Source organism: Myxocyprinus asiaticus, chromosome 16 (genome assembly GCF_019703515.2).
Source record: "Myxocyprinus asiaticus isolate MX2 ecotype Aquarium Trade chromosome 16, UBuf_Myxa_2, whole genome shotgun sequence".
Taxonomy (NCBI): domain Eukaryota; kingdom Metazoa; phylum Chordata; class Actinopteri; order Cypriniformes; family Catostomidae; genus Myxocyprinus; species Myxocyprinus asiaticus.
The window spans coordinates 2,978,603-2,995,319 of NC_059359.1; the positions used below are offsets into that span (position 1 = coordinate 2,978,603).

The window sequence follows — 16,717 nt, forward strand, 5'->3', positions numbered from 1 at the left end:
AGACACTATCAAGACAAGAAGTTAATGTTGAGCAAAGAGCATTTGTAGCTTCATTTAAATCAAGTGAAGATAAATGGTTAGTGGAGGGAAGGGATGCAGATACTACGGAAGATAAGCAAGTGGGTGAGAGAGTGAAGGTTGCAGCGGAAGGAGGTAAAGAAGAAAGGAGAGTGAGAGTAAACTGGATGAAGAAATACCAACAAACGCGAAAATAATTGACTGGTTTTGCTAAGCACCATTTCAGCACAAGGATCAACTTTCTTGGAATATATATAATTTACAGTTGAAAAGAGCCATCCGACTCGTGAGTTCTCAGTTGTTTTTTTGTTTTTTTTACATCCAGCGTTTTTAACGTGACATCTTCTCAGCTCCCGAGGGATTATGGGATTGTAAAGTGTCCCGTCCATTCACACTTCAGAATCTCACTGGAAATAGTAGGTCATACGGTATTTCTCGTTAACTGTTTTATGAATACTGAGAATATGTACATACTAATCCATTGGCATACTGTTTTTGGCATACTATATAGTAGGGAAGTATGAATATTCAGACGCAGTGCATACACGGTCTAGATTCCATCAAAGAGATTTTCCTTGCCCGTTTTGTCTTATGTCAGAAAATCACTTAGAATCAAAAAGCTGCATGATTTGAGGTATCACTCTTGCCTGTAGCACAAGTTTTGCAGGACTGAGATTAATACATAGAGGTTTTCTTCAAATGCCTAAGTATGAGCACTAGTAATGCTGATGCTCGCCTTAGCAAACAGCCCCACTCTCCTTCAGTCTTCAGTCAACACTTTCGGTCTTGCAACACACTTGCAGGAAAAACAAAAGAACGGCATATTCTCTGTGAGAAATATCTATGCATGGGTCAGTTTTTCATTATTCACTTTCAGTTTCCTACTCTATTTTCTAGTTTGCTTCACAATAATGGAAAAAAAACAACAAAAAAACAAACCGTATACAACTAAATAATAAAGAATGACATTAAAAGGAATCAAATTTATATGCTCCATATAAAAATGGAATGAAAATGGAACATGGTGCAAATGTTTGTCCCTCAGAGCTTACAGTGGGGGAGAAAACATACTAGCGACTTTCCGTATATCAATGTGTTTCCTGCATGTCTATTTACTCATGGGATTAAACTGTAGGACGGGGTGTTCAATTTCATACTCTGTTGCTTAACAGGGACACATAAAGATCACGGATCTTACATAACAGCAGTGGAACAGGTGGGAAATGTATAAACGATGAGCAATGTAGAAACCGCAAACTTATTTGCTTATGGGATTAGTTATATTTCACAAAGTATGATGTCTTCTTATCCCAGTCTTGAGAGAATTTTCCAAAATTAAGCAAAATGACTAATTCACACTTTGCACTCAGCTTTGGATCATCTGATTGTTAAAACAGATAGTTTTGCAAGTTTAATTGGGTTGCTCTGATAGAAAACAGCAATTAAGTGATAAAGTGGTTGTGGTTTGACCCCCCCTCCAGTCTGAATCTGTGTGACGAGTCATGTTTTTGAATTCAGCAAAATGGGTCGATTAATAACTGTTTTCTATGAGAACTGTTTCCTCTAGAGGGTGTTTACCAGCATGAAAAGTTGAATCCTCCAAAGAGCAATTCAGCTTGTAGTCCAAAAACTGGGAAGAGGATTCGCTATGGGTTCCCTCGAGATTTTCCTATAGGTTTTTATAATGGGGTTTTTGAACTTATGAGTTAAACGACATGATCACACGTGAAGTCACCATGTTTTGGTACCCTAGGGTTGGTGACTGTAAGACAACTTACAGCATTCTTATCAGACATGTTTGCAATGGTTTCAATGTATTTACCTTTCCAACTGGCGTGATTGGCAACGCGTTGCATCAGCTGCATGGGAGATTAGAGTTCAAAGCCATCCAGTAACCACGTTTGAATAATCAATGATGAGCATGATTCGGAGGTTTCACTCTTCCCTCTAACATTACTTTTTTACACCACTAATGGTTAAGGTAAGGTTTGGGTTTGAGTTGGGGGATAGAATCTATAAATATATGCTTTTCTCTTCATTGTATAACGTCCTGTAAAGCTGAAAAAAACTTGCTTCACTACTAGCTTTTGACGACCTCTCCTGGACATAAATGGAGCTCATATGTGCCCATATGCCCTAAAACACTTACCACTTTGGCCAATGGGGGCAGTGTTTCGGAATTTTGGTCAATGTATACCGATTTTGACGAAAGACAAGTTCTCTTTCTGATTTCACTGTGAGATCAGGCTGGAGTTAAATATGGTCTGTGGTAAACATTACTTGGCAATATGTGGACATTTTATTCTACAACATAAATTACACACATCATACCTCAAATGTGAATTTTGAAAGCCATATTGAATTACATATTTTTTTTAAAAAACACACCACGGCTTCAAATTTCACGTTTGTAATTTATGTTGTAGACCAAAACGTCCACGTATCCTTATGTTTACCACAGACCTTATTTAACTCATAAGTTCAAAAACAACATTATAAAAACCCATAGGACAATCCCGAGGGAACCCATGACAAATTAGACTTCCAATTTCGCCTACAAATAGACGTCATGGCTGAACAGCTCTATTGGGTTTGTTTAAATATATTTATTCCAAAGATTATTGTTATTTAGAACCAGTTCCATTTAAAATACAGGACCCAAATTACGTATATTTATGACTTTTGTTTCAGTTCCTGAACATGCATTCTTCCGCCGATTCAGATGGGGCACCGTACTAAAATTCTGACATCGGAACTGCAACATCGATACTAAATCAGCAGTGTGAAACATACAGCGTGACCAGTGTAGTTTGATTCCCAAACAAATGACTCAGACCCACTTTATGTTAGGTGTCCTTAAATACTATGTACTTAAGCATTTGATCCAATGTACTTATTATGTATGTATTGTTGCACTGGACTTGGCCTGTGGCTCAGCGGTTAAGGCTCTGGGTTACTGATCAGTAGCTTGGGGGTTCAAGCCCCAGCACTGCCATGATGCCACTGTTGAGCCCTTGAGCAAGACCCTTGACCCTATCTGCTCCAGGGGCACCATATCATGGCTGACCCTGCACTCTGACCCCAACTTAGCTGGGATATGTGAAAAAAAGAATTTCACTGTATATGTGCAAATGTATAATGTGTGATAAATAAATAAGATTAATGAATGAATGAATGAATTAAATTATCCTAAAAGCATTTTTTCATTGGATATTTCAGTTATCTTGCATTGGGACCTAATGCACTTCCACAAGCGTTTAACATGCTCAGAGTTGCCAGATAAGAGATGCAACCCCCCCAATTAGAGATTAATGCTTGTGCAAATTGGAAATATTCCACCTAATGTTATACCTATATTGTGCAATCTGGCAACCATAAATGGGAGTGCACTCTTTCCAGCTCCCTTATTTAGAGATCTCTAGTGCGATATTTTGCTCAAGCAAAAGTGCCACTCCGTGTCCATTCTTAAGGCTGCTTGTGCTGTTTGGTGCTATTAAATTTGCAGGCAAACCTTCTCAGTGATGAAGTTTAATAAAATGTAAAATGTAACAGATCTCGGCATTACTGACACGCGAAGGGGTAATCTTTGACATGCGAGCAAAAGCTAGCGAGAGATGAATATGTATTTTTTATTTGTGTAATTTATAAATGTGGAAGTCCCTCACGAGTCGCAACTGTATATTCATTTAACACTTAAAGTAATAATTTATCATAGTCATGCTATGATGTTTTATGGCATACAAACTACTGACAAGACCCACATCATGACCCTTTCAGCATGTAAACGGTTAATGTTTTGAGAAAACTGGCCCGATTTGCGACAAACCTGAAAAATTCTATATTTTTAGATTTTCTGGATTTAGTAGTTTTTTACTAAAACAGATCCCTGATGTAGAAAATGTTAAATTACCAAGGAAGTAGAGATGGTAAAATAAATAATTTATAATTATGCTTAGCCTTAATTCAGTTCTTTTTAATGCCTGATAGAAAAGTATCAACCTTTGTAGAGCAATACAAAACTTTAGGCAATTGCAGAATAGTCCCATTAGTCACATACGTATATACTTCAGAGAATTGTGAGAATTGTGTACACAACTATTTCTGAGCTTAAAAGATACAAGAACCAAATCTATGCAGAACATTGTATCTCAAAAGCAGTACAATGCTGATTTCATGTTAAAGGTAGATATATTTCTTTTATAGATAGTTATAGAGGGGTTTCCTGTCCTGCTAGTCATGTGAGAACATGTTAAATTAGTTGAGACCACAGAAACCTTCACCTGTCCTCTCCAATTAGTGCAAATCCCTAATCAAAATCCCTAAACCGAGACCAACATTTATTACATCCATCTATCTATCTATCTATCTATCTATCTATCTATCTATCTATCTATCTATCTATCTATCTTTCTGTCCATCCATCCATCCATCCGTCTGTCTGTCTATCTGTGTCTGACTATCTGTCTCTCTATCCATCCTTTTAATTTATCTATCTATCTATCTGTCCGTCCGTCCGTCAGTCCATCCATCCATCCGTCTGTCTATCTATCTGTGTGTCTGACTATCTGTCTCTCTATCCATCCTTTTAATCAATCAATCTATCTATCTATCTATCTATCTATCTATCCATCCATCCGTCCGACCATCCGTCCATCCATCCATCCATCCATCTGTCTGTCTGTCTATCTGTGTGTCTGACTATCTGTCTCTCTATCCATCCTTTTAATCAATCAATCTATCTATCTATCTATCTATCTATCTATCTATCTATCTATCCATCCATCCATCCATCCGACCATCCGTCCATCCATCCATCCATCCATCCATCTGTCTGTCTATCTGTGTGTCTGACTATCTGTCTCTCTATCCATCCTTTTAATCTATCCTTCTATCCTTCTATCTATCTATCTATCTATCTATCTAACTGTCTGTCTGTCCGTCCGTCCATCTCTCCGTCCATCCATCCATCCATCCGTCTGTCTATCTGTGTGTCTGACTATCTGTCTCTCTATCCATCCTTTTAATCAATCTATCTATCTATCTATCTATCCGTCCATCTGTCCGTCCGTCCATCCATCCATCCGTCTGTCTGTCTATCTGTGTGTCTGACTATCTGTCTCTCTATCCATCCTTTTAATCTATCCTTCTATCCTTCTATCTATCTATCTATCTATCTATCTAACTGTCTGTCCGTCCGTCCGTCCATCTGTCCGTCCATCCATCCATCCATCTGTCTGTCTATCTGTGTGTCTGACTATCTGTCTCTCTATCCATCCTTTTAATCTATATATCTATCTATCGATCTATCTATCTATCTATCTATCTATCTATCTATCCAGCCATCCATCCATCCATCTATCTGTGTGTCTGACTATCTGTCTCTCTATCCATCCTTTTAATCTATCCTTCTATCCATCTATCCATCTACCTATATATCTCTCTATCTATCAATTCATCCATCCATCGGTCTATCTATCCATCCATTCGTCCATCTGTATATCTATCCATCCATCCATCCATCTATTGTTCTATCCATCTATACATCCATCCATCATCCATCATCCATCTGTTCGTTCGTTCATCCATCCGTATGTCTGTCTCTCTCTCTATCTATCATCCATCCTTATATCTATCCTTCTATCCATCCATCCATCCATCTGTCTATCATTCTATCTGTCTATCCATCCATCCATCATCCATCTGTTTGTTCATTCATCCGTCCGTCCGTCTGTATGTCTGTCTCTCTATCTATCCATCCATCCTACTATCTATCCTTCTATCCATTCATCCATGTACCTATCCATCCATCCATCTGTCCATCCGTCTGTCTGTCTGTCTGTCTATCTATCTATCTATCCGTTCATCTATCCTTTTATCCATCCATCCATCCACATGAAGGTTTATCTGACTACCTAACTAGCTGGCTGTTTGTCTTGACAAACTTTACCTATCTACGTAGGTGATGTCTGTTTCATTTTGCATATCAAAATTATGAAAATAAAAACAACCTACTGCAAGCAAAAGTAAGTAAACCTCACAGAGTTTAGGGAAACTTATAATCTAACTCACCGAACATATTTCCAATATGTCCATTCTTGGTCAGGGGTCGAAGTTCATTCTTGCCCCAGGCATACTGCTTATAGTTGTCCCAGGCAAACTTCATCATCTGTGGAAAAATACAAATAAAAAACAAGATATGAGAAATCACTTCACCTGTTAAATATGCATTAAATACAACATTTAAGGTACCGTTACATTGTATATAACAATAAAACACAACATTATGATGCAAATATCGTTGTTATAAAGCCATTAAGCACATACAGCAAATGTTCCAATGATACACGATAATCAATGATCAAAAACTCTGATTGGTCATAAGTATAAGGGCTTTTAAACCAACACAATAAATGACAATAACTCTATTGACAAATGATTAAAAAAAACAAAGAATTTAATCAATTTCCACAAGCTCGATTTATTTCTGCTGGTAGCTACACACTATCATAATTAGCTGTGCAGTAATGCAGGCCGCCTACAGGCTCACATTAATCAAATAAATACATACATTTATGAACAGAGTGACAAAGTAATGGACTGTTCCATACATAAATTAACAAGTAAATAAATAGATGCACAAATAAATAATCATTGTTCTCTCATCTCCAGCACTGCACATGCATTTAAATCAGTGTGTGAGTTGAATGCAGTTTACCACAACAAACATATGTCAAATTTTTCCATCATACTCTAGTGATGGACTACTTTTATAATACACTGCCTGGCCAAAAAAAAAAAAAAAAAAAGTTGCCGTTTAGATTTAAATAAGCAGATACTTAAGAGTCGTATAATTGGATCATTATTGCAGTGATTAATATGTTTCAGATGGCAACAATTCCTTTAACACTAACTGATGCAGTGTGTAGCTTCTCATTTCTTAAACAACCATGTTGGAAGACATATCCCGTGGTCGTGGAAAAGATGTTACTTTGTTTCAGAAGGGGCAAATTATTGGCCTGCATCAAGCAAAGAAAACAACTAAGGAGATTTCTGAAATCACTGGAATTGTGTTAAGAACTGTCCAACGCATTATTAAAACCTGGAAGGATAGTGGTGAACCATCAACTTCACGGAAGAAATGTGGTCAGAAAAAAATCCTGGATCACAATCGGAGATCACTATAAATGCTTGGTGAAGTCACATCGTAAATAATCGACAGTAGAACTCACGGCTATGTTTAATAGTGAAAGTAAGAGGAATGTACTTTTATTATGCTTTTTGTCATTTTGGACATCCAAAGTCCCCATTCACTTTCATTACAGGGTTATTCCATGTCAAACCCACCGCATAAGCATCCCTGGCTGAAATGAAAAATAAACATAAAGGATGATGAAAGTTAAAATATTAAATGCCATGGATCAATATTTAGTGGAGTAATCCATTATTTTGTAGTAGGGGTCAAAATGACAAATTTCACCTAATTTATTACATGGAGACAGGTAGATATATTACTAAAATCAGTTGACCTCAGCACACCTTGTTAAATTATATGCCAATGGTTTGAGTCCAAAAATGGGGAAAGTTGATGTGCCTATAACTCTTAGAAGTATTAAAGATATCTTAATATCATTTTAGATTGTGGTTCTGTAACGTGTTGGCAAAGACAGGCTGACGAAGATGATGATGATGTGAAGAACCCAAGTGCAGTTTATTTACATAAGTGAAATCCAAAAACCGTAAATCCAATCATGAACAAAACAAACATGAACTTGACTTAACTTGACTAAAAAAACAAAACATAAACATGAACTTGACTATACTTGACTTGGTTAGAACAATAACATGACATTACACAAACAATACCTGGCAATGGCAAACATGAGGCATAAATACATGGACAAGGGTAACAAGACAAACAAGTTGACCGATGAAAAGACAGAACTGATGACAAGGTAACTAGACAATAAACCAATGAAAACAAGACACATGAACATGGAGGGAAACATGAAATCACATGACCAGGGGACCACATGACATGAAACACATGAACAAACACATTAAACATTACAGGTTCAGAACAAACTTTTCTTTTTGTATCTTTATTTAAGGTCCTTTATTGTTAAATCCCAGAGATATGTGGCTCTCAATATGGCTCCATCTGGAAAGAGTTCAATTTGATGCATTTTCAATGGTCAAAAAACAAATGTGAGTCACATGGTACGAATCAACTTTTTCTTGTCCAACAAAACAAATGTCTGAAGTACAAATCAGAGACTAGAAACGAAATGTTTTTCATTTCGGTTCGTTCGTTCGATTTTTTTGTTCCAGTTCAGAAGTTCCACAGCTTCCTTTCTAAAAGGTTACCGGTTAGAACAAAATAAAAGAAGGGTTAATAAATATGACAGTACTCAGTGCTAAGGGGTGGGTGAAGTACCAATTGCAGTGTTGCCAGATCTCGCAAAAGAAACAAGCAACCTGGTCTGGAAAAACAAGCCCAAAATAAGCCACTTTCCTCAACAAAATAAGCAAAAATGAGCAATTTAGGGGGGCCTGGGTAGCTCAGTGAGTATTGACGCTGACTACCACCCCTGGAGTCGCAAACTCGAATCAAAGGCGTGCTGAGTGACTCCAGCCAGGTCTCCTAAGCAACCAAATTGGCCCAGTTGATAGGGAGGGTAAAGGCACATGGGGTAACCTCCTCGTAGTCGCGATTAGTGGTTCTCAGTGGGGCACGTGGTAAGTTGTGTGTGGATCACGGAGAGTAGCATGAGCCTCCACATGCTGTGAGTCTCCGCGGTGTCATGCACAATGAGCCACGTGATAAGATGCGCGGATTGACGGTCTCAGAAGCGGAGGCAACTGAGACTTGTCCTCCACCACCCGGATTGAGGTGAGTAACCGCACCACCATGAGGACCTACTAAGCAGTGGGAATTGGGCATTCCAAAAAAGGGGATTAAAAAAAAACAATAGTCCAAAAATACACTAGTATAAAAGAATGAGTGATGTGGCTTTTCATTTAGTTTGTGATTATAGGAATGTTCATCTACAAAGTATCATTATGGGTCCAGAACTCTATTTGTACTGATTTTCTTTTAATTTTTTGTTCTGCCATAAGGGTCAGTAAATGAAAACATAATTTTCCATTTTCAATACTTTCAGAAAGTAAATAGGGTCAGATTTGATTTGATTTTTGCTTTAAATATGTTGACTTCGTGTTGACCTAAACTTAAAACCAAAGTGGGGATTTACTAGGACATGTCCAAGACATAAAGAGCAAGGAGCATTCTGAAGAACATTGGCTATATTGCTGTCATTTCCAAACCTCTGCACTTCACCACCAAATCCACAGTTGGACTTCCACCTTCTGGGCTTGAGCTCTAAATGCTAGTTTACTACAGCCAGAAAGAGAGAGAAGTATGGATGACACATCATCATCTTCCTCAATGATGCCTGGCAGCAACCTCCTCCACAAGTTCATCCATCCATCCATCTTCTATAGCTGCTTGTCCTATGTACTGGAGCCTATCCCAGCTGTTTCGGGCCAAAGGCAGGGAAACACACACACACACACACACACACACACACACACACACACACACAAGTTGAGCCAGGACTCAAAAACACGACCTTTTTGCTGTGAGGTGACAGTGCTATCCACTGAGCAACCGTGCCACCCTCTCCTCCACAAGTAAACAACTAAAAATGCTTTCTTCTTGAGGAGAAACCCAATAATTGATGTGGGATCTCCTCCAAAAATGCAATAAAAAGCCTTTCAACATAATAGGGAATTAGCGGGCAGAAATGCAAACTGTGAAAATCCGATACACGGCTGCGATCCTTCTTTTAACTCGATATGAAGAGCAGATGTGCCAGGATGTGGGGGAGTGTTGGCTTGAATAATCCTTTTGTGATCGTCTGTTTCTGGTGGGCTTTTTGCTTGGAGCGATAAAGTATTGCAACACAAATGCTTTGGTTTCCACTTGAATTCTGAGAAACGTGTCATTTTGTAGCCTGTTGGCCGAGCACCTCTCACGAGGGAATTCGGGAAAGAACGAAAAGACAATTTATAGAAGATTTTCAACCTGTTTGAACTTCACATCCACTTTATCTACACAGAGTTTGGACCCCTAATGTTGCATTCCTATGTTATAGGTATTGCACTAAGTTACTACCTACATAGTGTTCCAAATCAATCACTTATAAGCGAAACAGTAAAAGAGCTGCTGGTGATCTGTAAATGTTCAGCTGAGTGAATTCAGGTCAGTGTGATTAACAGTCTGAACAGAATCAGCACTCTTCATAACATACATTATAAAAATGACTCCAAACGCACATAACATTTCTCTACAGTATCTATCTATCTATCTATCTATCTATCTATCTACAGTGGCAAGAAAAAATATGTGAACCCTTTGGAATAAGCTGGTTTTCTGCATAAATTGCTCATAAATTGTGATCTCATCTTCATTAAAGTCACAAGTATAGACAAACACAATGTGCTTAAGCTAACAACACACAAACAATTATAATCTTTCATGTTTTTTTTTGAACACATCCCATTAAACATTCACAGTGCTGTGGAAAAAGTAAGTGAACCCCATAGGCTAATGATGTCAACAAAAGCTAATTAGAGTCAGGTGTTGGCAAACCATGCATCCAATTAATGAAATGAGATTGGAGGTGTATGTTACAGCTACTTTGACTTATAAAAAGCACTCAAAAATTTCGAGCTTGCTATTCACAAGAAGCGTCTGCTAACATGTACCATGCCTCACAAAAAAAAAAGAGATCTCAGAAGCAGGCACGTGCTGTGGGCCTTTAAGACTGGGCAAGCATCAAATATTTTTAATACACATTATTAAACTCTGTACCCAAAACGCATTATATGGGTGAGTGTAATGTCGCAGAAATGTTATTGACGTAAATTGTTGCCTTAGAACCCACCAGTCAATGGAAACATCTATCTATCTATCTATCTATCTATCCATCTATCCATCCATCCATCCATCCATCCATCCGTCTATCTATCTATCTATCTATCTATCTATCTATCTATCCGTCCATCCATCCATCCATCCATCCATCTGTCTATCCATCTGTCCATCCATCCATCTATCGTTCTATCTGTCTATCCATCCATCCATCATCCATCTGTTCCTTCGTTCACCCATCCGTCCGTCTGTATGTCTGTCTCTCTCTCTCTAATCATCCATCCTTATATCTATCCTTCTATCCATCATCCATCTATCTATCTATCCATCCATCCATCCTATCCATCCATCCATCCATCCATCCATCCATCCATCCGTCTATCTATCTATCTATCCATCTGTCTGTCTATCCATCCGTCCATCCATCTATCTATCGTTCTATCTGTCTATCCATCCATCATCAATCTGTTCCTTCGTTCATCCATCCATCTGTCTGTATGTCTGTCTCTCTCTATCCATCCATCCTTATATCTATCCTTCTATCCATCCATCCATCCATCTATACATCTATCTATCCATCCATCCATCTGTCTGTCTGTCTGTCTGCCGGTCTGTCTGTCTATCTATCTATCTATCTATCCGTCCATCCATCCATCCATCCATCCATCCATCCATCCATCTGTCTATCCATCTGTCCATCCATCCATCTATCGTTCTATCTGTCTATCCATCCATCCATCATCCATCTGTTCCTTCGTTCACCCATCCGTCCGTCTGTATGTCTGTCTCTCTCTCTCTAATCATCCATCCTTATATCTATCCTTCTATCCATCATCCATCTATCTATCTATCTATCTATCTATCCTTCTATCCATCCATCCATCTATCTATCTATCCATCTATCCATCCATCCATCCATCCGTCTATCTATCCATCCATCCATCCATCCATCCATCTATCTATTGTTCTATCTGTCTATCCATCCATCCAACATCCATTTGTTTGTTCATTCATCCATCCGTCCGTCTGTCTGTATGTCTGTCTCTCTCTCTATCTATCCATCCATACATATATCTATCCTTCCATCCATTCATCCATGTACCTATCATCTATCTATCTATCTATCTATCTATCTATCTATCATTCTGTCTATCCATCCATCATCCATCTGTTTGTTCGTTCATCCGTCCGTCCATCTGTATGTCTCTCTGTCTCTATCTATCCATCCATCCATCATTCTATCTATCTATCTCATCATATAAGTCTCTGTGGCATTCTCCATATATTAAAATGTTTTAATATGAATTTTAAATGTTTTAATATAAAGCATTTTATGAATAAAAAACACTATTTTAAACCATCTCAGAGCAAATAAATAAATATTGAAATATATATTTTAAAAGGCTGAAAAATATTTAAATGTATTTGTTAACTACTGTATATCGCTTGTTCCTCTTTTTCCTTTAAAAAAAAAAAAAAGATGCAAAAATTGAGGTTACAGTGAGGCACTTACAATAGAAGTGAATGGCTCCAATTTTTTAAGGGTTTAAAGGCAGAAATGTGGAGCTTATAATTTTTCTGTTAAAACTTGTGTATCATTTGAGCTAAGTTGTTAAATCGTCATTTTTACTGTTGTCGTTTTAGGGTTTATGCATTAGGTCACCATGGCAATGAAGTTGCAAAATTGGACTTTATACAGAAAAGGTTAGTAAGTGATTTCATCACAATAAAATCATGCTAACACACATACTGTTTACATCTTTTGGCTATACTTTTGAAACAGTGAGTATTTTAACGTTTACGGATTGACTTCCATTCACTTCCATTGTAAGTGGCTCAAATGTAAATGTAAATGTAGCTGGTATCTTTCCGTTGGGCTGGATGCACATGAGAGGTGAAGCTTTGAGGGGTAAATAATCCAAGCACACACATCAATACAGGCAATCAATCAATCAATCACATCTTTGGCTCCATGATTAGCTGATTGTTCCACAAAGTATGTACAGTAAATAGCACAACAAAGGCAGGTTCAAATGAATCAGATACTGATGACAGAGCAACATGTCAATTCGTACGACAGAGTTCAAAACTCCCAAAGGACCATCAAAGATGATGCAATTACTGTCAGTGTTTCTGACACAATCAAGATGAATTCTATGTCTTCAATATTCAACGAATCTTAAATGATTCGTAAACATTTATAAGTCTCTAAATCTGTACATGCGTAATAGGGTTTACGTTAGAAGCTGCCCATATGTTGACATTGAACATCTCAACCAAACGTTTCAAAAAAATGCTTGAACCACACTGTACGTATGAATATTAATGAGATTACGCTGCACACTCACACACACCTATATTAACATCTCAGAATAAACATGGCATTTAAACAGCCTGCTCACTGACAACTTAAATAATGTGCAAATACAGTCATTACCCAAACATTCAGTGTGTTTTTCCAACAAATGAGAGAACACAATCTTGTGTGAAACTTTGATACATTTCTGTTCGCTGTGATACATCTTTCTTAACATTACATAAGTCCCTCAATTCCATTTAAAAGTATCTGCCTATCGGCTTGTTTGAAAAGCAGTTTTTCTTCAGACAGACAGAAAATATATTGACCAAAAGGAAACAGAATGAGCCCTCAGTGTGGTACATCCAATTCCCAGAGGAGATGAAAGCTAGCATGTAGCCATTAATGTGCTTTCATCTGGATAAAGTATTTCATTGCAGTGTGTGGACGTCTACAGAGCAATCACAAAATACTTCAGAAAATACAAACATTTTCTGGACTGGGTGAATGGCATGAAACCTGCCAAGAACAATCCAATAAAAACATAAAATAAGAAATTTGATTTTGCCTAAAAAAAACTAATCTGTTGTATTTTCATGACAATTAAGAGCATTTTACCCCAAATTCATATTAGGGTTAAGGATGAAATCTCATGTGCTGTAAGGTGTAATGATATATTATTTAAATTGTCAAGCATTTATACATCATGGTAGTATTTGTTGTGCTGCCTGTTATTTAAACTGATTCAAATAAATAATAAATAAACATTATAATCTTCATTCAGAATAATGAGAATTACAAAATAATGTGTCAATAATAACATGTCCAGTTTTATCCCAAAAGCAAAAGAAGGAAATTATAAATTATATTTTATTTAAAGATGTAGCCTATTTTTATGACTAATATTTTATGACAATTAAGCACATTTGGCCCCCAAAATTCTCATTATTTTTAGGCAAATAAATTCCCATACACTGTAATGATATAATGATATGCTATTTAAATTGTAAAGTGTTATACATCATGGTAATATGTGTTGTATTGCCTTTATTTTATGCTGATTTGGATAATGATAATAAAAAATTATAATTTAAGAATTAATATTGAGAATAATGAGAATAACAAAATAACCTGTCAAGAACATGTACAATTTCACCCCAAAATCAGAAGTATTTATACATTACTGCCTTTAATTTATGCTAATTTAAAGGTGCTGTAAGCGATTTTAGACGTACTACTTCCATGAGATTGAGCCGTTTGATTAGCCACGCCCCCTCTTTCCAAAACCCCACACTCCAAATACACCAAATGAGCTTTATTGAGACGGACATTGTACAGAAACTGTTGTTAAAAACAACAGCAGCAAAATAGCACCCTCAACTGACAACTATTATGAACAACATGGCATAAAAATGGCATTAAGCCTCAATAATTTGCTGCAACTACAATACTATGAAAACGAGCAAAATGATTGACAGGTAGAAAGCATCAGAGACCGCTTTCTAGAGCTGTCACAGAAACACAATTTTATCCCCAACATCAAAAGAACGAAATAAGATTATATTCAGCTGAAATATGTAGGACCAATACTTGTATTTTCATGACATTAAATGACATGACATGACATTATTTTCATTAAAATAAGCCCATTTTGTGTGTGTGTGATATATATATATATATATATATATATATATATATATATATATACAGTACATACTCTATTTTTATGCACACTATTATAAACATTATACACTCTAATGCAGTAACAATACAGAATATTATTGAAATTGATATGTATACATCACGGTAGTATTTTATGCATTGTGTTTAATTATTCTGATTTATTTAATTATTTTAAATGGCTGTTTTACAGTAATGAGAATATCCATTAAGAATAATGAGAATTACAGAATAAGACAAGAGTAAAAAGATGCATTCAAAGTAATCAGAATTTGGTGGGAAAATGTGCTTAATTGTCATGAGATTCATGTCGTAATGCAAAAAGTCTTAATGGTCCTAAAAATAGGCTTCACTTACTTTATGTAAAATAAAATTTCCACAAGAGCTATAGCTGTGCACACACGCTATTAATGATCACAGTTTCACGGAAACTTCAGTAATAGATGCCAAGCCAATTATTTCTGCAATAAACATAAGACTCTGATGTGACAACAAAACCACCAGCCTGCTGCTCACATCTTCATCTGGGCTTCACCAGAAAAGAAAAAAACTGAGCACAGAGAAAGGCCTCAAGTTTATAATTTACTGTACATGGCACATACAGTACAAGAAAGAGAAAAGGGACTTTTATAGCAAATGATAACTCAGGCTCAGTGGTTAAAATGTCTTACTCAAGCTGATCTGAATTCATGTTTAAAAAACTATGCATACGAATTTACTTATTTTGCATCCTGATTTCATTAAAATGCTGTGACTGTGGCGACATTTTTGCCAAGTGAAATTGCACGGTTCATTACACGCATCACGGCAGTTCCGAGGTGAAATGTCCACTGTGTGGCGCTAAAAGCGAGTTAAATGTTCTCCCAAACAGATGAGGTTTTTAAGGTTTTTGCCCTATTGAGTTTTAAATCAACAAAACTGACCTTCCTACACTAAACCTTAAACCTAAACCTAACCGACAGTGTCAGAAAAGCAAATGTGAGATGAAAAACACAATTGCTGAAGCAACCATGTTATTTTGTGGTGCTTGAAAATGATTTGTGTTGCAAACACACACACACTTTTAACAGTAATGTGGCATCAGCTGCGAGCATTTGGCTGTTGAGTCACAACTGAGTTTGGTAACTACTCATTTAGCCGCTAACCACCATATTTTTCACCTCTACTCTTCCTGTCCTCTTCTCTCGGCTCCTTAATCTGCATTTCCCTCTTTCCACCGCAGCTGCTAGCAATCACGACCAACCAAGACCCTCCATCAATTGACATCCTCCTCATCCATCAACCTCTGGTGCTGTTAATGTGTTAGCTTGATAATTGCCTCAAATTGCTTCTCTATCATGATTGTGAGTTCCATTATGCACAGAGACCAATGTGCTGGCTATTCTGAGAATTTTCAGAGCAGGAAGCTAAGCGGGATTTACACAGTTGCGGGCTATTGATTAAATATCAGTGTGACTAGGACCCTTGCTGAGTGTTTGATGCAGATTTGCTGCTATTAGCCACAAAATGCAACAATTTACTCTACAGCCGCTGGCTAGCTCTGCCTCCCAGGCCAGCTAACTATTATTAGCTACCCAAAACACCTGGCGAGGCTAGTGAATGCCAGTACTAAAAGCTTCAGTGGAAAACATCCCAAAAACTGGTCTATTTGAAATACAGGGGGTAGATGAAATACTGAAAACACCACCTGAAACACAAGTCAAATGACTTCCAAATGCCACTACAAAGTGTCACAATAGCTTGCAGGCTAATTAGCCATATGTGGCGGCTTATGGTTAGCAATTTTGATT

The 16,717-nt window shown here is 37.2% G+C and overlaps 1 protein-coding gene across 2 annotated transcripts in view; it reads right to left on the bottom strand.

Annotated features, from left to right (window-relative positions):
* LOC127453596 (mannosyl-oligosaccharide 1,2-alpha-mannosidase IA-like) overlaps positions 1–16,717 on the bottom strand; it is a 278,918-nt gene that overhangs the window by 146,969 nt on the left and 115,232 nt on the right. For both annotated transcript variants that reach the window (XM_051720073.1, XM_051720072.1), the window contains exon 2: positions 6,088–6,184. In XM_051720073.1, coding sequence (XP_051576033.1) covers positions 6,088–6,184 — 97 coding nt within the window. The remainder of the gene's footprint in view (positions 1–6,087; positions 6,185–16,717) is intronic.